The 24849-nt window shown below is 41.5% G+C and overlaps 1 protein-coding gene across 3 annotated transcripts in view; it reads right to left on the reverse strand.

Moving 5' to 3' along the window:
- Nucleotides 1-24849, reverse strand: part of FOXK1 (forkhead box K1) — a 77842-nt gene that overhangs the window by 41214 nt on the left and 11779 nt on the right. For all 3 annotated transcript variants that reach the window (XM_033963875.1, XM_033963877.1, XM_033963878.1), the window contains exon 2: nucleotides 8411-8608. In XM_033963875.1, the coding sequence (XP_033819766.1) occupies nucleotides 8411-8608 (198 nt within the window). The remainder of the gene's footprint in view (nucleotides 1-8410; nucleotides 8609-24849) is intronic.

Raw genomic sequence — 24849 nt, forward strand, 5'->3', positions numbered from 1 at the left:
GGAAAAAATGTAAAAAGCTGCCATTCTCACAGTAATTCAAAAACGCCTTGACCGATTTGAACGAAACTTGGTATGCAGATCCCTCAATACCTGGGGTGATATGTTCTGGGGGTCTCGCTGCCCACCTGCACACATGGGCGGAGCTACAAACATAAAATCGTATTTCACCCATTCATGTCAATGGAAAAAATGTAAAAAGCTGCCATTCTCACAGTAATTCAAAAACGCCTTGACCTATTTGAACGTAACTTGGTATGCAGATCCCTCACTACCTGGGGTGATATGTTCTGGGGGTCTCGCAGCCCACCTGCACACGTGGGCGGAGCTACAAACATAAAATTGAATTTCACCCATTCATGTCAATGGAAAAAATGTAAAAAGCTGCCATTCTCACAGTAATTCAAAAACGCCTTAACCTATTTGAACGTAACTTGGTATGCAGATCCCTCACTACCTGGGGTGATATGTTCTGGGGGTCTCGCAGCCCACCTGCACACGTGGGCGGAGCTACAAACAGAAAATCTTATTTCACCCATTCATGTCAATGGAAAAAATGTAAAAACCTGCCATTCTCACTGTAATTCAAAACCGGCTTGACCGATTTGAACAAAACTTGGTATGCAGATCCCTCACTACCTGGGGTGATCTGTTCTGGGGGTTTCGCGGCCCACCTGCACACGTGGGCGGAGCTGCAAACAGAAAATCAGATTTCACCCATTCATGTCAATGGAAAAAATATAAAAAGCTGCCATTCTCACAGTAATTCCAACTATAAAACACTTTCTATGACACTATATCCACTAGGGACATCGTTTCTATTCTACCACGGACACCATACATATAGAGTTTGTATGTTCTAACTGTGTTTGTAACTGTTTCCTTCATGCACCCCAGTTCATAATGTTATTACATTACATGAGTACTCACATATCCTGAACTAGGAACACAGGTTCCATTCTGAACCGGGAACAAACTGCATGGAGTTTCTTTTCAACCTGAGTTTCCACATATTGAGTTGTTTAAATCAATACTGAAACTTTTGGATGCCACTTATTCCAACAGATCTTCCTTTTCAGTTTAAGAGATTGCAAATTCTAGTGAGACTTGCATTCTCTATCACAATCAACAAATCACAGGGACAGACTATTACGTACTGTGGAGTGGATTTAAGATCCCCCTGTTTTTCCCATGGACAACTCTATGTTGCTTGATCAAAGGTGGGTTCACCCAAGAATTTATATGTTCTTGTTCCTGGAGGTGAAACTAAAATTGTTGTTTATAATCAAGTTTTGTGTTAGTTGTATTGTATTCATTTTGTCAAATATTTCACATTATAATTTGATTATTGTACTTTTTATAAAGCTGTAAAAAAATAATTTCATTCACCACTATAAAGTATCTTTATTTCAATCCATTTACTGTGCTATTGCTATAATTAAATACCCGTGCAACGCCGGGGCATCAGCTAGTTATTTATAAATTGGTGTTTGAAAAAAGATAAAAAGATCAATGATATAATCAAATAAGGCTGATATTATTGCCATAGTAAATGTTAAAGTTTTTTGATTCATGAAAGATACCTTCCACCACCTTATAACCACAAGAGAACTTTATATGTTCCATGGTGTGGTGTTCTGAAATATTTTCCTTCACTTAGGCATCAAGGTATTTTGGTTGACCCTTTTTTGAGGACCCTTGCCCACAGGACCACCTCTATGGTTGCTGTCATGGAATCCAGAAAGCTGTATGTAGTGCCACACATCTTTGTCAGTTTCAATATGGCGGAGGCACCAGGATGAAAGTATACTCCCAGGTATTCCAGTTTCTGAACTGGTTCTAAGTGACTCTTGCAGAAATTTACAATCCAGCCCAGATCCTTTAGCAGCTGGAGTACTCGAGGCAGGGCCTGTTCCCCTTCCTGTTTGGACGTGGCCCTGATCAGACAATTATCCAAATTGTCAATGGACTGCAGTGTTCAAGTCCTACTACAGATTTTCTATTGTCTTCAGATCTGGGCACTGACTGGGTCCTCTAAGACATCCATTCTTTGATGCACCACTTCACTATCGCTTAAATTGCTTTGTGCATAGGATCGCCACTGAAAGGTGAATCTTCTCTCCCATTGCAGGTCTTCTGCAAAGTGGAACAGATTTCATGCCTATACCTTGCAACATCCATCTTCTTTTCAGTCTTCGCAAGATAGAAAATGGAGAGTAATAATAATAATAATAATAACTTTATTTTTGTATACTGCAGTACCAAAATAGTTCAGAGCGGTTTACATGACAAGACACTGTACATCTACAGCGAAATTTACAAATAAGTCAATCAATCAATATAACTTAGCAAGTCGGGAGCAGGCAAGAAGGAGATAGAGAGGTTATAAACAAGTCAATCGACGTGGCTTAGGAAGTCGGGTGCAGGTAGGTAGGAGGTGCAGGTAGGGAGGAGGCAGGTAGGTGGGAGGAGCAGGAAGGTGGGAGGTACAAGGCATAGTTAAAAGTAGAGTTACAAGGAGGGCGGGAGTCAGAGATATTTGTCAAAGAGATAAGTTTTGATTGACTTCCTGAAAGTTTGGTAGGAGGGAGAATTAGAGATGAGAGTGGATAGACATTTGTTCCATTTGCATGCCTGGAACGCCAGGGATCTGTCAAGGAATTTCTTGTAGATGCAGCACTTTAGGGACGGGAAGGCAAACAAGTGGACGTTACGTGTGCGGGTGGGGCCAGGATGGACAAAGTGATCTGATAGGTAGATTGGAGACGAGCCTGTTAGGGTTTTGAAGCAGAGGCAGGCAAATTTGAAGATAATCCTCGCCTCCATAGGCAGCCAGTGCAGTTTTTTGTAGAAGGGGCTTATATGGTCAGATTTTTTGAGATTATAGATGAGTCGAACGGCTGCATTCTGAACGAGTCTTAAGCGTTTGATGGTTTTTTTAAATGAACCTAGGTAGATGATATTACAGTAGTCTAGGATGCTCAGGATTAGTGATTGGACCAGTAATCGGAAGGAGAAGAAGTCAAAGTAGTGTTTGATGGTGCGAAGTTTCCAGAGGGTTAAATGGTCAATATTCTAAACGGAGAAGGGTAAATAGTGGGGTTCCCCCAAGGGTCTATGCTGGGACCGATGCTTTTTAACATATTTATCAATGACCTAGAGATGACACAAAGTTCTTAAATCACAATTGGATTCTAAAAAATTGCAAGAGGACCTTGTGAGACTGGGCATCAAAATGGCCAATGATGTTTAATATGAGCATCTGCAAAACGATGCATGTTGGAAAAATGAACCTAAAAGCAATGTTACTTACCATAACAGTTGTTATCCAGGGACAGCAGGCAGCTATTCTCACGTCCCACCCACCTCCCCTGGGTTGGCTTCTCTGCTAGCTACCTGAACTGAGGAGACACGCCTGGACCATCGGGCGGGAAGGCACTGGCGCATGCGCGGTGCGGGCATCTCGAAACTTCTGAGTTTCTTCAAGCAAGACATGCTTGTGAGACGTCCGTATCGGGGCTCTGTCGGATGACATCACCCACTAGTGAGAATACCTGCCTGCTTGTCCTGGGATAACTATAGCTATGTGATACAGGGTTCCACGTTAGAAGAAGTCACCAACCAGGAAAAGATCTAGGTGTCATTGTTGAGGATATGGTGAAACCCTCTGCACAGTGTGCGGTAGCAGTTAAGAAAGCAAATAGAATGTTAGGACTTAGGAAAGGAATGGAAAACAAAGACGAAAATGTTATAACGCATTTGTATCACTCTATGGTGTGGCCACACCTTCAATACCTAAAACCCAAAAAATAATATAGCGGAATTAGAAAAGGTACAGAGAAGGATAACAAAAATGGTAAAAGGGATGGGATGACTTCCTTATGAGGAAAGGCTAAAGCGGCTAGGGCTCTTCAGCCTGGAGAAGACATAGCTCAGTGGAGATATGAGAGATACATAAAATAACAAGCAGACCAGAACAGGTAGATGGAAATCACTCATTTACTCTTTCCAAAAATACTAGGACTAGGGGGCATGTATTGAAGTTACTAAGTAGTAAATTTAAAACAAACCATAGAAAATATTTCTTCACTCAACGTGTAATTAAATTCTGGAATTTGTTGCCAAAGAATGTGTGGAAGCAGTTAGCTTAGCAGGGTTTAAAAAAAGGTTTGGCTAACTTCCTAAAAGAGAAGTCCTTAAGCTATTATTAAGATGATGTGGGGAAATCCACTGAATATTCCTAGGATAAGTAGCATATAATGTTTGACTCTGAGATCTTGCAAGGTACTTGTTACCTGGGTTGGCCACTGTTGGAAACAGGATACTGGGCTTGATGGACCTTAAGAGTGTCCCAGTATGGTAGCTCTTATGCTCCCTTGTCCCTGCCAAACCACTCCACAACATAATGCTGTCACCAAAATATTTTATTCTAGAACAGGAGTAATCAATTTTTGTACACAGAGGGTCATAAGAATGTCAGTACTATCCTTGATGGGCTGTGACTTGTCATACTGGAATCAAAAAATCACAGAGATCCAAAGACTATCTGTGATAACTAAAAACAATGGAAACAAATTGCTACAGTAGCTTCCTGAAAATATTTGTCAAATACAGTATTTAATGTCACCAAAACTCTGGTTAATAATGTTTTCTGTGTCTACTTTCAATGGTCTCACAGGCTGCATAGAATTCCATGGCAGGCTGAATTTAGCTTGTGGATTGCAGGTTGTATGCTGTATTTCTTATGTCACACGTTGTTTTAGCATGAAGACAGCATTTTTCCTTACCTGTACGAGGTGTTTTCTGTATACAGAATTGACCAGGAGCACAACTGGGTGGTAGTCATCACATGTCACTGGGACATAACTGCTATCCCAGAGCTCAGAACTTGGTTAACTAATTACATAAGAATTGCTATAGTGATCAGACCAAAGGTCCATCTGGCACAGCATCCTGCGTTCAGCAGAGGCCAAGACAGGTCACACAATACCTTGCAGAATCACAAAAAGCAGCAAGATCCCATGCTACCTCTCTCTAGTGTACCCTAATAACAAATTATGGACTTTACTACCAGAAATTTATCCAGGTCAAGGACTGAACTCTACAGAGCAAACTATTACGTGAAACTGTTACTATTAGCTAAAAATCTTACTACCTATAATACAGCATAGACAGTGAAGTTATGCAAATTTAAACTAGAGATGTTGGGGGGTGGGGGGGGAGGCACTGTCTATATGTTCTTAGCGTAAAGGTTCTCCACCATACCATTCTCCCTCTCTTCTGCTTGCCTGTAAACACTGCAAAGTTATTCCAAATACAGTCAAACCTTGGATAGCGAGTAAAAGTGTTTTTTGCAACATGAGCAAAACATTTTCTTAAATTTTAACTCGATAAAAGAGTGTTGTCTTGCAGTACGAGCACATATACATGCGTCAAGTCAAATACACACAATATATGTGCGTTGCATCACTGATCGCGCTGAACATAATACATGCACCCGCAGTTCAAGCGCGCATAACATACGCACATCTCATACTGAGCATGGCTGAACGTAATAAAAGCATCACGCCCAATTCGCCCACAGTGTAGTGACAGTTTGAACCGAGTGAGATCTTACAATACAAGTACATACAATACTGTATTTTCTATTAAAGTTTTTGGGATGTGGAACGAATCATCCGAGTTTCCATTACGAGTGCTTTGGATTACAAGTATGCTTCTGGAACGAATTAAGCTTGCAAACCAAGGTACCACTGTATTTCAAACAGAAGCAGCACCATGATGCATCACCTCTGGCGGAAATAAATCAGAGCTTGTTCGAGAACAGAGCTCATAGTAGATGTTAAACCAAAAGATCAGTGACTTCTACACATCTGTGTACTGCCAGCCTCTTGAACGTTACGACTTTCACTGCCATAAATATCAAGTTAATTATAAGCAACCAAGTATAAATTTGTTTCTCATGAAACTAAAGTTAATTAAAATGTCAGTCATTTTCCAAACAGCTGTGCCCCATAGGATTCCGACCCAACACTACAGAATAAACCTACTTTTCCTTTAATCACCTCAATTGTCCATATTCAGAGAGATATTTATTATTTCAAAAGATCCATTGCTCAACCATGTGATATTAGGAGTAGCTGGCATACTAGAGCTATGTGAATATATAACTGATGCCAATACCATAAGAAAATTAGGAACAGTTCATTAACCCTGTACATAGTGGAGGAGACACAGAGCATTCACTAGGGAAGTGGCCCACAAACTTTTCCGGCCAGCAGCACACTAAATGCAGTGCCCCAGCCGGAAGGCTCCCAGAAATCGATGCGATGATGTCACACACATGCGTGATGTCATCGCATCAACGTCCACGTGCGGAGGCCAGTCCTGCCACAACCCTGCTGTTACAGGGATCCGGGAGGTGCAGGCCAGGAGGAGAGTCATCCATGCCGGCTGATTTCCTACAGGACATGCCTCTCGCCGCGAGAGGCACGTCCTGTAGGCAGGCAGCTGGCATGGACTCTCCTCCTTGCCAGTATGTCGCGACACACCAGAAATCTCAGGAGGGACACTGGTGCACTAGGGTAAGAATCAGAATTTGAATCTTAGAGATTCTAAAAAATGCAGAACTGTGTAACAGGCATGGTGATGTCTGCCTAACGGTGCGGGCAGTCCTAAAGCTTAAAGTGATACTACACTTGTCACTGCCCATACCGGGGCTCTGTGGATGACGTCACCCACATGTGAGAATATGCAGCCTGCTTGTCTAAGTATAAAGACTTAATAGTCTAAGTAGCCAGCAATTCTAGTTTGATCATCCAAACATCCAGCCTCAACAGGCTACATATAATAATAATAATAACTTTATTCTTATATACCACCAGACCATGCCAGTTCTAGGCAGTTTGCAACAAGAGAAACTGAAACAGTCAGCAAATTGTACAGAATCATAGTAGAATACATGACAATGAACAAAACAGTAAAACCAGTTAAAAAAAAACCAAACCTTAGGTTACAAATCTATAAAATAATTGCATTTTTACTAATTTTCTAAAACAGTAGTAAGATGAAATACATGGAATAATTTTACCAAGTCAATCATTCATTTTGGCTGCCTGAAAAGCAAGAGTTCTATCAAGAAATCTCTTGAAACAAGATTTTATAGTAGGATATGCAAATAGATGTACTCTGCGTTTGGACTTGTTAGACAGATCCAGGAGAAAATGGGAAACAAGGTAAGCTGGAGACATACCAAAAATTGATTTAAAACAGATACCGGCAAATTTGAACAGAACTCTGCCCTCTATTGATAACCAGTGTAATTTTTGGTAGTAGGGACTGATGTGCTCCCATTTTTTCAAACACCCACATTTCCACTAGGATAATATATATTTAAAAATTGTATAGCCCACTCAATTCTGCACTCTGGGCAGGTTTCAACAAAACACAGAAAAAAAATCCACAATACCATAGCAAAAACAATCAAAAACAAAACCCCAATGTACATTTGCAATTTATAATTCTAAAGCAAATGCCTGTTGAAACAAAGAATCATAGTCAACCACTAATTACAGAACTTCCAACCTGTCACACAGACCCATTTGCCTGTTTGATTCTATATCTAAATAGCAATCATTACATTACAAAGCTTTTTTATATTCTGTCATAGCCCTTATGAGTTCCATGCAGATTACAATAAAGCAGATGACTGGAAACAAACCCAGTTAAACAGGCAATATTGAAAAAAAATCATAAAAACAATAAGTTCAAAAATTTCTTGAATAAAACTTTTTAAAAGCTTTCTAAAATCTAAATAATTACCGTATTTCCTCACATATAGGCCACCCCCTTGTATAGGCTGCAGAAAATGCCTATGCAAGTTTTAAAACTGATAGAGAAGCCGCCCCATTGTATTAGCCGTGGCTTATCTACCAGTAACTGGGGTAGCCTATACTGTTTTAAAAAATCATTCCCTCGCCACCTCTCTTTGCTGGATGGCTGCCTCCTTGAATCTCACAGCCAGCAGTGTAGGGCAGAAGCGATCTTTCGATTTCCAAGCCAGCCCACGCTGCTTCCTACAAGGCTTTGCCGTCAGTTCTCATGGGAGAACTGACGACAAAGCCATGCAGGAAGCAGTGGGGGGCCGGGCTTGGAAATTGAAAATATCACTCCTGCCCTGCACCGCTGGCCGCGAGATTCGAGGAAGCCGCAATCCAACGAGGGAGGTAAGGGGGAGGGGGATGATTTTTAAAACCAGTATAGACTGCCCCAGTTATGCAAGCTGCACCCTTATATAGGCCGCAGCCTATATATGGGGAAATACGGTAGTTTCTGACCTAATAGTGAGAGGAAGTTTATTCCAAATAGTCAGTTTGATAACTAAAGAGCCTCCCAGCAAGAACCAAAGACTTACCTAATAGTGCCAGTGGGGGAAGGGAGGGGGCTGATGAGGCTCCGGAGATCCGGCTCTGGAATATGGATCTTCAGAGGTGATATTTGAGGGTAAAGTGGTCGAGGTGGAGAAGGTGGTGCTTCTTCCTTCACCTCTTCTTTGAGGTACAGAGCCGTGAACTGGATCTTTATGACAGTGCTAGGAAAACGGAACGTACATCTGTGCAGAAAATAGAGAAAACCACAGTGTTATCTTTGAAGCATAAATACTAGGGCTGTACTTTGATTTAAATTTTTTAATTGCAAACTTAATCGCATGATCCAAACATTAGAGTTGAAATAAATTTAGCATATGTAGTCCTACTAAAAATAAAATCAGGTGATTTTACTTTTATAATCATCTCTCCTTCATAGGAACCATCTTTTCCAATTTCTTTACCCCTCCCCTTAATGAATTCCATTGCCTTCCCTCTCTCTCCCTTCCTCCCCTCCTTAACCATAAGATAAATCTCCTGAGAACACCCCCCATATTCCTCTTTTATCCTCCCTCTTCCCCACTTGCGATTCACACCTCTCTCTCTCCTTTTTTTATTTGGGCACTTCTTCATACCTCACTGCACACTCCTGTAGCTTCCTCTCTGCTCCCCTCATGGCCCTATGAACTTGCCTTGCCCGCCCCTGCACTGAAAGCAGACTGCTTCTCATCAGGCCTGAAGCCTCTTTCTCTATAGTGTCAGAAACAGAAAGTTCCGCCTGATAGTGCTCCGATAGTGCTTCCTCTTTCCGACGCTACAGAGAGAGGCAGGCTTCAGGCCCAGCGAGAAGCAGCCTACCTTCAGAGCAGTGGTGGTCAAGGCAAGTTTCCAGGGCCGTGAGGGGCATGAAGGAGTGAGTAGGAGAGGGAGCTGCCGGAATGTGCACTGAAGTATGAGGTGCCCAGAGGGATGTTTGCAGATCAGTAGTGGGTCCAGTTAAATTAAATATTTTAGTGTGCATTAAATTAACATATTAATTGCATTAATAGCGTGTTAAATGTACAGCCCTAATAAAAACACCTTAATACAAGCTATAATAAGAAAGTAATAGAATGGATAAGTGTGGATATCTATGGTACATTTTACATTTTTTCCTGTACGGTTGACCTAGTGAATGCATCGCTGGAATAGCATTATCCATCAAATATTAACAAGAACATTTGAACCAAGCACTAATACACAAATCTATTAACAGAACCCTACCCACTTATGGAAATGATATACAGCAGGTGGTTTATCTGGTAGGTTCACAAATCTCTGCATCGTGTCAAAATGCCCAAATATTCTAATATTTAAAGGATTTTACTGCTTGCCTGTGTACTACAGGGTGAATTGATTTAAATCGAGGCAATGTAAATTACTAAGAAGCGCCATTATTTAAATGAGGCCTTGACAAACTTTTCTTTCATTTAAGAATGGGGGTGGCCCACACCCTCTCTCTCTCGCTCTTCCCCCTCTCGTTGTCTCCACTGAAGCTGAACAGTTTGAGGGGCAGGGAGAATCTTTTCTGAACTCTACCATAGCACCTTTAGACTCTTGATTTACTGAGGCTAATTCCCCATGCCATGTCTAGTGGAAAAGACAATTTAGTTAATCAGGCCATTAATACATACCTGCAGGCCACTGGCAGAACTGCACAGCAAGAAGCCCTCCTCTCCCTCCCCCCATAAATCATCACCTAATATTGCTGTTTTATCCCATTCCTCCTCACCAAATCTCCTCCTTCCTTAAAAGCAGCCATCCCTCATCACCCAGCAAGCCAGCCATCCACCCCTAGTCCCTAACCCCTCCCCCAAAAGGCAGTCAGCCCTCCGGTCCCTATCAGCACCCCAGCAAGGCAATCCAACCCAACTCTAGTAAGTCAGTTGCCCCACCCCAGCCTGCCCTCACCACCCAGGAACCCTCTCCTACTAAACCAATCAATCCCTTCTCCCATAAGCCAGACTACCTCACCCCTCATGCACTTCTCAGCACCATAGATTCTTTTTTTTTCCAGAAAATTTTTAATTACATATCCAATCAAAGATACCAAGTATGGAAACGGTCACAAAAAATAATACATTCATAAACAATTTAAACAATCCATCAAGCCCACATCATAGGAGATTAATAACTATATTAAAGTAACTACTGAAGAAAAGACAAGAATAAAAATATCAAGAACAGGGCTTAATAAATTATATAAGAATAGCCTTAATGGGTCAGACCAATGGTCCATCAAGCCCAATAGCCTGTTCTCATGATAGCCAATCCAGGTCACTGGTACCTGGCCAAAACCCAAAGAGTAGCAACATTCCATGCAGGATCCCAAAGAGTAAAAAGATTCCAGAATCCCCAGAGTAGCAACATTCCATGCTACCGATCCAGGGCAAGCAATGGCTTCCCCTGTCTTTCTCAATAACAAATTATGGACTTTTCCTCCAGGAAATTGTCCACATCTTTCTTAAAACCAGCTACGCTATCCGCTCTTACCACAACCTCTGGCAACGCGTTCCAGAGCTTAACTATTCTCTGAGTGAAAAAAATTTCCTCCTATTTGTTTTAAAAGTATTTCCCCATAACTTCATCAAGTGTCCCCTAGTCTTTATAATTTTTGACGGAGTGAAAAATCAATCCACTTGTACCCGATCTACTCTACTAAGGATTTTGTAGACTTCAATCATATCTCCCCTCAGCCGTCTCTTTTCCAAGCTGAAGAGCCCTGACCTTTTTAGTCTTCACCTCATACGAGAGGAGTTCCATCCCCTTTATCATCTTGGTTGCTCTTCTTTGAACCTTTTCTAGTGCCGCTATATCTTTCTTGAAATAAGGAGACCAGAATTGAACACAATACTCCAGGTGAGGTCGCACCATGGAGCTAAACAGGGGCATTATAGCATTCTTAGTCTTGTAAACCATCCTTTTTAAAATAATTCCTATCCCTTTTTAAATATTTCCTAGCATCCTGTTTGCCATTCAGGCCACAGCCGCATATTAGGCTAAAGTTTCATCATATTGTCTATGATGACACCCAGATCCTTTTCTTGGGTGCTAACCCCCAAGGTGGACCTTAGCATCCACTAACTGTGATCTTCCCAATGTGCATCACTTTGCATTTGTCCATTTTGCATTAAATTTCATCTGCCATTTGGACACCCAGTCTTCCAATTAAATACACCTTTTTTTTTAATAGCACAACAGATTTTTATCATAATCTGTGGCCACCATTGCAGTAGGAGCTTTTTTTCTCTACATAGCTCAGTGCAAGACTCTTGTACTAGTTTCAAGACTTGAGAATAGGAAATCAACCTATACTATGCAGCTCAGACTCATACAACCACATGGTGCAACTGCATATACCCCAAAAAAAGGAGGCGAGGCAAGAAAATTTCAGGTTCCAGAACAAAATTTCTAGTCACCATTGGCCTGGTACCTGATTTGACAAGCCCCTATTTAAATTGTTGCTTTAAAAGAAACAACATGTACCTGCCAATTGTAGTGTTTAAACTTTTTGATTACATTCTTTTGTAATGAAAATATAATAAAGTTATATTAAAAAGGATGAACACATGACGCTAGTAAGTAGTACATTTCAAACAAATCAGAATAAAAAAATAAACTCTGGTATTTGTTGCCAAAGAATGTGGTAAAATCTAGCAGGGTTTAAAAAAAAGAGTTTGGACAAGTTTCTAAAAGAAAAGTCAATAAAGCATCATGAAAATGGACTTGTGAAAATCTGCAGTTTATTCCTGGGATAAGCAGCATAAAAATTTGTGTTACCCTTTTGGTATCTTTCCAGATACTTAAGGCCTGGATTGGTCACTACTGAAAACAAGAAATGATGTTGATGAACCTTCAGTCTGTTCCAGTATGGCGATGCTTATGTATGTACTTAAAGGGGAAATTTGGACTTACCTGTTAATTTCCTTTCCTTGAGTTCTGCCAGACCAGTCCAGACAAAATGGTTATACCATAACAATTTATTTTATATTCCGCAGTAAGCCTTACAGTTCTATATGGATAACAAAAACAGAAGCTGGTCATAACCAGGAATCATAACTCATAAATATGCATTAAAAAAGTAGCTACAGCATACACTACAGCATATAAAATGCAATCTCGTGTAATTCTGATCCAATAAGAATTTCCAAAATAAATGTGTTTTAATCTGACGCCTGAATTCCTCATCATCTGTAGCATATATCTACGGTAATTTTACAGCTTGGAAAGAGGACAGTTTCTCCACATTTATATCTCTTCTTACCCCTCAGTGAGGGGGAAGACAAATGGATTAATGTTGAACAAAAATACTGAGTAGAGCGGAAAGGGTAAATGTGAATCACTTGTTTACTCTACAAAAATACTAGGACTAGGGGGTATGCGATGAAGCTATTACTTAGTAGATTTAAAGCAAACCGGAGAAAATCCTTCTTCACTCAGTGGTGTAATTAAACTCTGGAATTTGTTGCCAGAAAATCTGGTGAAATCAGTTAGCTTAGCAGGATTTATAAAAGGTTTGGATAATTTCCAAAAAAAAAAGTCCATAAGCCATTATTGAGATGACTTGGGGAAATCCACTGCTTATTCCTAGGATAAGCAGCGTAAAATCTGTTTTACACCTTCAGATCTTGCCAGGTATTTGTGACCTAGATTGGCCACTGTTGGAAACAGGATTCTGGTCTTGATGGACCTTCCGTCTCTCCCAGTATAGCAATTCTTATGTTCTTATTTTTCTAGAAGGTCTAGTAGAGGTTTCAAAAATAAAATGTTTAGCCAAGTAGACTGGAGCCAATCCATAAAATACTTACCTGAAAATGTAAACAAAATTCTTGCTTGTACTGGAAGCCAATTGATCTTAATATAAAATGATAAAATTCTGTCCGACTATGTTCAATGAATAAATTAAACAAAGCTGTGGATTTAACAGTTTGTAATTTTTTCATTAGTTGAAGCGGATAGCTCAAATATACAATAGTCTAACATACTGAACAATAAGGCTTTTATAAAAGTAAGCAAAACTGTTATTCTGAAGAATATTTACAAATACAACAGTAACCTCTGCCCCCCCCCCCCCCATGTTACCCTAAGGCTGATTATGTGCACAGGAGACAGGGCAGAAGAACATTATTATCAGGTAAAAAAAAGGTAAATAGGACAAAAATAAATTCAGGGTTCTGGAACATGGAACCCCAGAGATGTGTGCAAAGAAGTAGCCAGATGCTCAGAAAAATTCTCTAACAGCTCCCACAAAACTATTAACTAGAGAGAGTCAAGCTGTTTCTCCCTACTACTGCTACTTATCACTTATATAGTGTTGAAAGGTGTACGCAGCGCTGTACATTTTGACATTTATAGATGATCCCTGCTTGGAAGAGCTTATGTTTGTTTATTCAGAATTTGATATACCACTCCCACATTTTCATGACCTAAGCGGTTACAATGTAACGTTAAAAACAGAAAGGAACTCCACAGAACATATTCAAATAGGACACTCCATTGAACATATTCAGATAGAAAAGGTAGAGACAGAGAAAGATACCAGATATATACATATCTTAACAAGTAATAATTACAGATGGAAACCAAAATTACTTTAAAAATAAAAATAAAGTACATTTAAGCAAATTAGAAATTTAAAGAGAGAGAATTAAACTAACGTGAAATAAAGGTCCAATTAAATAAAGGCAGGAGGGTCCTAAAATTCAGTATAAATCAGCAAGATAATAAAATAAAATAAAAAAACTCAGAAAAAATTTTTTAAAATAAAATATAATTCTAGTAAGTAAAAAATAAAGCTTTAGTTCAATCCAAATAAGAGCACCATGACCATTTTCACTTAGTTGATAGAAAATCCTTCTCTGACAACAGACAGCAACATCCGATTTCCCGATAACCTCCAACTGGAAGAGGTATTGTGTGCCAGATAATTCCTCTTTGGAGCAGTATCGAAGCCACAGGGGAGAAGAAGGGTTCTTGCAGGCCATCAGCAGGGAGAAGCAGCAATCTGCCTGCTGTCATCTCTCCCATAACATTGGGTGCAGGCACCGGCAGACATTGGGCGCAACGACCCATGGAAGACAGGAGGCCCAATGAAGATGATTCGCCTCCTTCGATTCTCTCATCTCAGTCGTCCAGATCACGTTCACTCGTTCAGTGGCAGCCTATCTCCGCCCTCAAGCCGGACGTCTCATCAATCACCTCCCCCCGCCACCTCATCACCAACTCCTTTAGCCTTGAACACTGCCAGAGACAGAGCACGCTGTAGGGATTCAGGAAGCTTGTTCCAAGCATAAGGTGCAGCAAGGTAGAAGGGACATAGTCTGGAGTTGGCAGTTTGAAGAGAAGGGCACGGATAGGAGGGACTTACCAGCTGTGCAGAGCTCACAGAGGGGGGAGGAGATCATGGGGGCAGATAAGTGAAAACAGATAGTGAGGGCAGCTGAGCGAGAGCATTTGTAGGTCAGTAAGTGGAATTTGAATTGTATTCAGAAACAGATGGGAAGCCAATGAAGTGACTTTAGGAGAGGAGTAATGTGAGTAAAGCGACTCTCAGAATATGAGTTGTGCAGATGGATTCTGGATGGATTGGAAGGGCGCAAGATGGCTAAGTGGAAGGCCTGAGAGTAGTGAGTTGCAGTAGTCTAAGTGCGAGGTGATGAGGGCGTGGATAAGTGTTTTGGTAGTGTGCTCAGAGGAAGGATCCCCACTCCACACTGCTCCTGTCCCCTTCTTACACACACTCTCCACTTTTTTTCCCCCGCCTGAGAACAGTAAAAGGGAAACACTGAATCTATCAAATCAGCCAATAGTAGCTCACTGCTCTTGGCAGTGGGAGGAGTCCACCCAGAGTACAAACAGGCTCCTTGTTGCCACGACATCAGAAGAAAATAGCAGCTCTCTGCTGAATTCCTGCACCATGAAACCTCTGAAATAGGGTTACCAGATGTCTGGGGAAACCTGGACATGTCCTCTTTTAAGAGGACTGTCCAGGGTCCCAGATGAACTTTCCAAAACCTGGAAGTTTGTCTCGGTTTTGGCTAGCCATAATGAGCTCCGGCCACATCTGGAGGGCATCTGAGCATGCGCGGATGATGTCATACACATCCATGCATGCTCCAGCCGTAGCTTGTTGGAGAAGGAGAGAGGAGGTTTGTGGGGGAGGGGGTGGGGCAGAATGGAATGGAGCTGAAGGCAAGGCCAGGGGCAGAACAGGGTGAGACCATGTGTCTGGATTTTTACAGCCCGAAAAATGGTAACCCTACTCTGAAAGATTCAGTGAACACAGGAATACCCCCTCCTCATACAATAAAGCTTACACATAAGTGCAAAAGATCTAGTGGTTGTAAAGAAAATTTAGAGACTAAAAGTATGGCTAGAATTTTTATAATTGAACAAAACTGATGCTCAATTTGGTTTATTGTAACACTTGATTCACTGATATCAGGAGAACTACTGACTATTGTATTTTTCACTCCATAAGACGCACCTCACCATAAGACGCACCCCAGATTTAGAGGAGGAAAACAAAAAAAAAAAACATTCTGAACCAAATTCTCCCTGCCAGATACTGCACCCAACCCCACACTCCTTGCCAAGCTCTGTACCCTGTCCCCCCTCCCTGCCAGGCTCTGTACCCTATCCCCCCTCTGGCGGTTTAGTGGTAGGCCGGGACACGGTAGACAGGGATCGATAGAGGTATGAAGATAGGGCAGGGAGGGGGGGGACAGAGGGCAGAGCCTGGGAGGGAGAATTAAGAGTCTGACAGGGGAAGGAAGGGTGCTGGGTGTAGAGCCTGACAGGGGAAGGAAGGAAGGGGGCTGGGTGCAGAGCTTAGCAGGAAGAGTGCTGAGTGCAGTGCCTGACAGGGGAGGTATGGAGGGAAGGGGGCTGGGTGCAGAACTTGGCAGGGAGGGTGCTGGATGCAGAGCCTGACAGGGCAGGACACTTGAATATTAAGCTGCCCGACTTATTCGAGTCAACCATTTTTCCTCTTTTTTTGGGGGGAAAGGGGTCTCAATTTATATTTGGATCGACTTGTATTCGAGTATATACGGCAAATGTAAGAGCAGGGACAGATGGAACCCTGTGAAACACCACATGGATTACTCCACTTATCCAACAAACAAATCTTCATTTATAACTCTAAGATCATGGTTTAAAAAAACAGCCCGAAATCCCAGTATCATCCAAAATTTGCAGGATATTAACTAGATCAAAAGTTCTTGATAAATCAAAATAGAGAACCAGTGCATTTTTCCCCCTCACTAAGCAAAGAGGGCTAGATTCTGTAACCAGCGCCAATATTGGCAGCCGCCTTAAAAGCGGCTGCCGATTACATGTCAATCACGCATCGACACCGGTTTCAGAACTGCAGCACCAATTGGAAGGAAAGAGGTTGCTTATTTAATCACGAGTAGTATTTAAGACGTTGGTACTGATTTGCAATGGTAATTTTCTCAAGCTATGACTATGTACCATCCATATCACTCATTGAGATCAGAAATGGCATTGTGACTGTTTATGGATAGTTTGATGCAAGTAAAGTACGCCAGCACTAGAACAACAGCTATTTCTATAATTACTATATATACCAGTGGTCTCAAACTCGCGGCCCGAGGGCCACATGCGGCATGCCAGGTACTATTTTGAGGCCCTCAGTACCTCATGCAAAATTGTCATTTCTTTAATAAGACATTAACTATTTTTTTCTGCAGCCCTCCAAGTACCGACAAATCCAAAATGTGGCCCTGCAAAGGGTTTGAGTTTGAGATCACTTATATATACCGTATAAACCGATCCAAATATAAAATGTGGTAACCTTTCCTCCCCCCCCCCAAAAAAAAAAAAGGAAAAAAGTTGACTTCAATATAAACTGGGGGTGGTGGGGAGTGGGGGCTAATATTCAAGTGCAGTACCCTGCCAGGCACTGCACCCAGTCCCCACTCACTCCCTCCCTTCCTTGCCTGGCTCTGTACCCAGCCCCCCTCCCACCCGATGCCATGCAGGCCTCCAACGGGCCAGCCATAGATCTAGTTGGGGGGGGGGGGAACGGGACAAGAGGGATCCCTCCCACCTTCTGTCCCGGCCAACTCTAAGGACTTTTACCTCCCTCCTGCCTCCCTGACATACTTTTCAAATCCCTGGTAATCCAGTGATGAATCAGGGCAGGAGCGATCTTCTTTCGCTCCTGCCCCGTGTAGAGCTGCTAGCTGAAATGTCAAAATATACAGTGTTGAGTACGCCTTTCAGTGCTAGATAAGTGATAAGAAATAGTAGTACTAGTAGTAGTCATCGGCCGGGACAGAAAACGGGAGGGCCTTCCTGTCCCAGCCTACTGCTGGACTACCAGGCCTGCAACAGGTCCGGGAAGGGGAGGCAGGTGGGCAATGATCCAAATATAAACCGAGACCCCCATTTCTGAGCCATTTCATAATATGCAGAGATTTTAAAAATTGATGAAAATGTCTTTTTGTTGAAACTTTTATGGGTAAGGAGCAATGAAAATGTGAATGAAGCAGATGTAGGATATTTGCTGATGTAATGTTTTATCTTATGTTTAGGTTTTGTTAAATTATAAATTTGTATGTATTTTGTAACCCACTTAAGTTTAAGTGAGTAATAAGTTTTTTTAAAACAAATAAATAAATGCTGTCCTGTTGACATTAAGCATTCTAAATCAGTGCTGTCCATTTTGCACATTGATGCATGAGGTTTGAAATGCTGATTTACCCTCGAGTTTTTTTAATGGCTTGTATTTATCAAACTTTACACTTTTGTTTAATGACAGTATTGACTTCAATGGATTTGACACACACTCCATTTTTTCCTTAAAATAGTGAAAGCAATAAAATCAATATAGGTCTACAGCAGGGATCTCAAAGTCCCTCCTTGAGGGCCACAATCCAGTCGGGTTTTCAGGATTTCCCCAATGAATATGCATTAAAAGCAGTGCATGCACATAGATCTCATGCATATTCATTGGGGAAATCCTGAAAACCCGACTGGATTGCGGCCCTCAAGGAGGGACTTTGAGACCCCTGGTCTACAGGTAAGATGAAGCTCCTTTATTAACCCCTCCCCCCCAAAAAAAACCCAAACAACCCCAAAATAAAACAAAGGACAATTTTAACCAAAAATTTTAAAAAACAAACACCATGCATGCATGCAGGTTCTCCCAACCTAAAGAAGGATATAAAACTGCTTGAGAGGGTGCAGAGACGAGCAACAAAGCTAATAAGAAGTATGGAGAACTTGGAATATGAGGAACGACTCAAGAAACTGGGACTGTTCTCCCTTGAGAAGAGGAGGCTGCGAGGGGACATGATCAAGACGTTCAAAATGCTGAAAGGAATCGATAAAATAGAGCAGGAAAATAAATTATTTACATTGTCCAACGCAACACGGACAAGAGGACATGGCTTGAAGCTAAGGGGGGACAAGTCCAGGACAAATGCCAGGAAGTTCTGCTTTACACAGCGAGTGGTAGACGCCTGGAATGCTCTCCCAAAGGAGGTTATTAAGGAATCCACTGTGCTAGGATTCAAAGGCAAATTAGATGCACATCTCCTTACGAGAGGCATAGAGGGATATGGGTGACTAAAACTACATCAGGTGTATACCTGACTGGGCCTCCGCATGTGTGGATCGCCGGACTCGATGGACCATGGGTCTGATCCGGAGATGGCAGTTCTTATGTTCTTATGTAAAACTACACTTCCCTCTCCGTTTAAAACCGCGAATAGGCGAATCCATACATACGGAATTCGCAAATACGGAGGGGGAAGTGTACTTTAAGAATGAATTCTGGTGAAATAAAAGTCTTAAAAGAGGTTTTAAAACTTACAAAAAGAGTGTAGCAGCTTTCTTAAGACATTTTGGAAGTTTTTCAGAATTCTTTTTATAATAAGTGAGTTCACTTTTATAACACTCTCTGATCTTGGGGTGGGTGTTTGTGTGTATATATATATATATATATATATATATATATATTTCTTTTTTTTTAAACAGTGTTTGAAAAACTTTAGTTACCTTTGGTGGCAAAAGCAGTTTTTAACTTCAGTTAGGCGAGCCATCTGAATTGGTTCTTTATATTGTTCCTTTTGAAGTTTTAATGGCAAGTATTTGGGGGATTTCTTTTTTAATCTGTTTTTAAGTCAGTTGGATTATGCTGTATTTATTTTTATGTTTTATCATATAGATATATGCTCCTGAAGAAGCAAAATGCATTGGGGCTACTCCTGGGAGCATTTTCAATAAACTTATTCATCCACATTGGATTTCCTAGTGGACCGCCTGCCTTGAGCACAAATTATGACAAAGTAACTGTAATTCCCCATATTACTATATGGGCCTCAGCTTGTAAATCGCCTTGAAACCTACACTGGAAGTGTGATACAGAAATTCAGATTAAATCTGACAAAAAGGTCAGTCCTGTTTATGTTGGATAATCGAGACTGTACTATACCAGGATATATTGCAGAACCTGTGAATGGCAGTTCTAACTAATGAATTAGTTTGGTTTCTATGTTGTTTGAATACGATTGTGTAAATAGCTCCATCTTGGTTGAGAAATAAAATAAAACACAGAATGTTACTATAAATATACATTTTCCCTATTTCTGTTTCTCACTGTTTTAATATATTGAACAAAAGGTTTGAGAAATTATATTCCATTCTACACATGAGGGAGAAAGATGACAAGGAGTAAACATAAGCTTTGGTTGCACGCCTTCAATCTGATATGTTTTTATGTCAACATACCGTAGACTCACTGTTTGAACAGTGTTTGATCATAAACAGATTTCAACGTGCTCAGAAATTATAAATGCAAGTGATATATAGCTTACGACAGAATAAATATGGCTGGCAAAAGACAGATGTAAGAAGTTGGCACAATTTAAAGCAAAAATACACAAATCAGCACGATCTTCAAACAGAACGCATTCCGCAACCATAAGCAAAAAGAAAGATTTGCTGCTTCAGTTAATATTGAAGCAATTCTAAAACCAGGTGATCAACTATCAGCTATCTGGGCAAAGGCACCACCATCGCAAATAAATTAATCCAACATCACTCCCCCCCAAAAAAAAAACAAAAAAAAAACCCCAAACACCACAACAGCCAGACATTTAAGATATCGTTGTCAAATTACAGATTACTGAGATATATCATAATCATGAAATATACTGTACTACATGGGTATATATAAGAACAGATAGAGAGGGTAGATGCTAGGCATGGTAGAACCAAATGGGAGAGGCCACAGGGCTTGTCAAGGAGATGAGTGAGAGAAGTAGTGAGATCAAAGGATAGAAGTACAGTGTAAGGAGGAGGAGTGGGTGAAAAGAAGGGAACAGAAGGCCAAGGAATGTATGAGGAGAAATAGGAGAGCTAAAGGAGATAAAGAAAGACATTTGTAGTGAGGGAAATGAAAGATGGACAGCACTCACTGGAAAGAACAGAAAAGCAGGATAGAGAAACTGGGATCAACTTGATTGGAAAAATAAAATGGCCAAACAAAATGTGGTAATTAGTATTTTAATGAAGGTTAGTTTAATTGTATATGAAGTTATTTTGCATTTAAAATGTTGTACATTGCAGAGAGCAGTTTGAATCTGCAAATTGTAAATGAAATGTTTAATTTATAATGAACTTGATATACTGCTCTTCATATAAATACTGGTATAGGTGAAAAGGGCAAAAAAAGCCACTTCCACCCTCTTGAAGCATATCATATTTATGCAAAACAAGAGCAAGGAGAACTACTGAAATTTAGCAACATTCAAGCAAAATATTTATCAAATAAGAGGGTACATCAATCTTCCTGTCAGTAAAAATTAGCAATGCAAATCTAGTACCCAGAGTGTTGGAAATTCACCGATGTAAAAGATTAAATAGGCCTAATAAACATAATAGCCTTACTGGGTTAGACCAATGGTCCATCAAGCCCGGTAACCCGTTCTCACGGTGGCCAATCCAGGTCACTAGTACCTGGTCAAAACCCAAGGGATGTAGTTAGAAGTTTAGACAGTTTTCCGTTTGCTTAACAGACCAGATACCAGGTTTTAGCTACACACCTCTTTGTGTTCTCTTCTCTCTGCTCTGTGGTTGCATCATTACAAACCCTCTCAGCATCTTAGTTCATCTCAACAGGTGTCACTGGTTACACCGTCACGTTCTGCAGTCAGGCCGGAAATGAACATTCAAGTAGTTTGCACCAGCTTTAAGGTATAGAAGGAAACTTTCGTTCAAGAAAATAAAATCAAGGTATGGCTGTCTTAGTGAACTTCCTATTACCATGGATGTTACTGTGCTTTGATTTATTCTGGTCTATTACTATAAATTAAGCCCTAGATTCAGTAAAAGGCACTCAAAATTCAATGCTCAGTGATTCTGGGATCCGTGCCCTTTACAAGATAGCACATAGTGCTGGGATCCGCATGGCAAGATTAATTTTTTGATGGGCTCTAGGCACCCAAGCACACTGGGTCCCCTAGAGTAACATAGTAACATAGTAGATGACGCAGATAAAGACCTGAATGGTCCATCCAGTCTGCCCAACCTGATTCAATTTAAATTTTTTATTTTTCTTCTTAGCTATTTCTGGACGAGAATCTAAAGCTTTACCCGGTACTGTGCTTGGGTTCCAACTGCCGAAATCTCTGTTAAGACTTACTCCAGCCCATCTACACCCTCCCAGCCATTGAAGCCCTCCCCTGCCCATCCTCCTCCAAACGGCCATACATACCGTACAAGTCTGCCCAGTAACTGTCCTAGTTCAATCTTTAATATTATTTTTTGATTCTAAATCTTCTGTGTTCATCCCACGATTCTTTGAACTCAGTCACAGTTTTACTCTCCACCACCTCTCTCAGGAGCGCATTCCAGGCATCCACCACCCTCTCCGTAAAGTAGAATTTCCTAACATTGCCCCTGAATCTACCACCCCTCAACCTCAAATTATGTCCTCTGGTTTTACCATTTTCCTTTCTCTGGAAAAGATTTTGTTCTACGTTAATACCCTTTAAGTATTTGAACGTCTGAATCATATCTCCCCTGTCTCTCCTTTCCTCTAGGGTATACATATTCAGGGCTTCCAGTCTCTCCTCATACGTCTTCTGGCGCAAGCCTCCTATCATTTTCGTCACCCTCCTCTGGACCGCCTCAAGTCTTCTTACGTCTTTCGCCAGATACGGTCTCCAAAACTGAACACAATACTCCAAGTGGGGCCTCACCAATGACCTGTACAGGGGCATCAACACCTTCTTCCTTCTACTGACTACGCCTCTCTTTATACAGCCCAGAATCCTTCGGGCAGCAGCCACTGCCTTGTCACACTGTTTTTTCGCCTTTAGATCTTCGGACACTATCACCCCAAGGTCCCTCTCCCCGTCCGTGCATATCAGCTTCTCTCCTCCCAGCATATACGGTCCCTTCCTATTATTAATCCCCAAATGCATTACTCTGCATTTCTTTGCATTGAATTTTAGTTGCCAGGCATTAGACCATTCCTCTAACTTTTGCAGATCCTTTTTCATATTCTCCACTCCCTCTTCGGTGTCTACTCTGTTACAAATCTTGGTATCATCTGCAAAAAGGCACACTTTTCCTTCTAACCCTTCAGCAATGTCACTTACATACATATTGAACAGGATTGGCCCCAGCACCAAACCCTGAGGGACTCCACTAGTCACCTTTCCTTCCTTCGAGCGACTTCCATTAACCACCACCCTCTGGCGTCTGTCCGACAGCCAGTTTCTGACCCAGTTCACCACTTTGGGTCCTAACTTCAGCCCTTCAAGTTTGTTCAACAGCCTCCTATGAGGAACTGTATCAAAGGCTTTGCTGAAATCCAAGTAAATTACATCTAGCATATGTCCTCGATCCAGCTCTCTGGTCACCCAATCAAAAAATTCAATCAGGTTCGTTTGGCACGATTTACCTTTTGTAAAGCCATGTTGCCTCGGATCCTGTAACCCATTAGATTCAAGGAAATACACTATCCTTTCTTTCAGCAACACTTCCATTATTTTTCCAACAACTGAAGTGAGGCTCACCGGCCTGTAGTTTCTTGCTTCATCCCTGTGACCACTTTTATGAATAGGGACCACATCCGCTCTCCTCCAATCCCCAGGAATCACTCCCGTCTCCAGAGATTTGTTGAACAAGTCTTTAATAGGACTCGCCAGAACCTCTCTGAGCTCCCTTAGTATCCTGGGATGGATCCCGTCTGGTCCCATCGCTTTGTCCACCTTCAGTTTTTCAAGTTGCTCATAAACACTCTCCTCCGTGAACGGCGCAGAATCTACTCCATTTTCTCGTGTAACTTTGCCAGACAATCTCGGTCCTTCTCCAGGATTTTCTTCTGTGAATACAGAACAGAAGTATTTGTTTAGCACATTTGCTTTCTCCTCATCACTCTCCACATATTTGTTCCCAGCATCTTTTAGCCTAGCAATTCCATTTTTTATCTTCCTCCTTTCACTAATATATCTGAAAAAATTTTTATCTCCCTTTTTTACATTTTTAGCCATTTGTTCTTCCGCCTGTGCCTTTGCCAAATGTATCTCTCTCTTGGCTTCTTTCAGTTTCACCCTGTAGTCCTTTCTGCTCTTCTCTTCTTGGGTTTTTTTATATTTCATGAACGCCAACTCTTTCGCCTTTATTTTCTCAGCCACTAGGTTGGAGAACCATATCGGCTTCCTTTTTCTCTTGTTTTTATTGATTTTCTTCGCATAAAGGTCCGTAGCCATTTTTATCGCTCCTTTCAGCTTAGACCACTGTCTTTCCACTTCTCTTATGTCCTCCCATCCTAACAGCTCTTTCTTCAGGTACTTTCCCATTGCATTAAAGTCCGTACGTTTGAAATCTAGGACTTTAAGTATCGTGCGGCCGCTCTCCACTTTAGCCGTTATATCAAACCAAACCGTTTGATGATCGCTACTACCCAGGTGAGCACCCACTCGAACATTAGAGATACTGTCTCCATTTGTGAGGACCAGATCCAATATCGCTTTTTCCCTTGTGGGTTCCGTCACCATTTGTCTGAGCAGAGCCTCTTGAAAGGCATCCACAATCTCCCTATTTCTTTCCGATTCCGCAGACGGAACATTCCAGTCCGCATCCGGCAGGTTGAAATCTCCCAACAGCAGAACCTCCTCTTTCCTTCCAAACTTTTGGATATCCACAATCAGATCCTTATCAATTTGCTGCGATTGAGATACCCCTTCATGGCCCTGCTCGCCCCTGCCCCCTTCCCCATGTCCCACCTCCTGCGGGAGTGTACCTCTGGGCCCAGCTCCACAAGTCCAAGTAGCACCCTCTTCCTCCTTCATATCATCCAGTGCAGCCAAACTTCAAAAGGCCATGGTCAGGACTCCCACACGCCACCCACAGCTGACCTGGAAGCCTTCCCTCTGACGCAAAATCCCAGGGTCAGAGGAAAGGC

This window comes from Geotrypetes seraphini, chromosome 11, assembly GCF_902459505.1.
Source record: "Geotrypetes seraphini chromosome 11, aGeoSer1.1, whole genome shotgun sequence".
NCBI classification, from domain to species: Eukaryota; Metazoa; Chordata; class Amphibia; order Gymnophiona; family Dermophiidae; genus Geotrypetes; species Geotrypetes seraphini.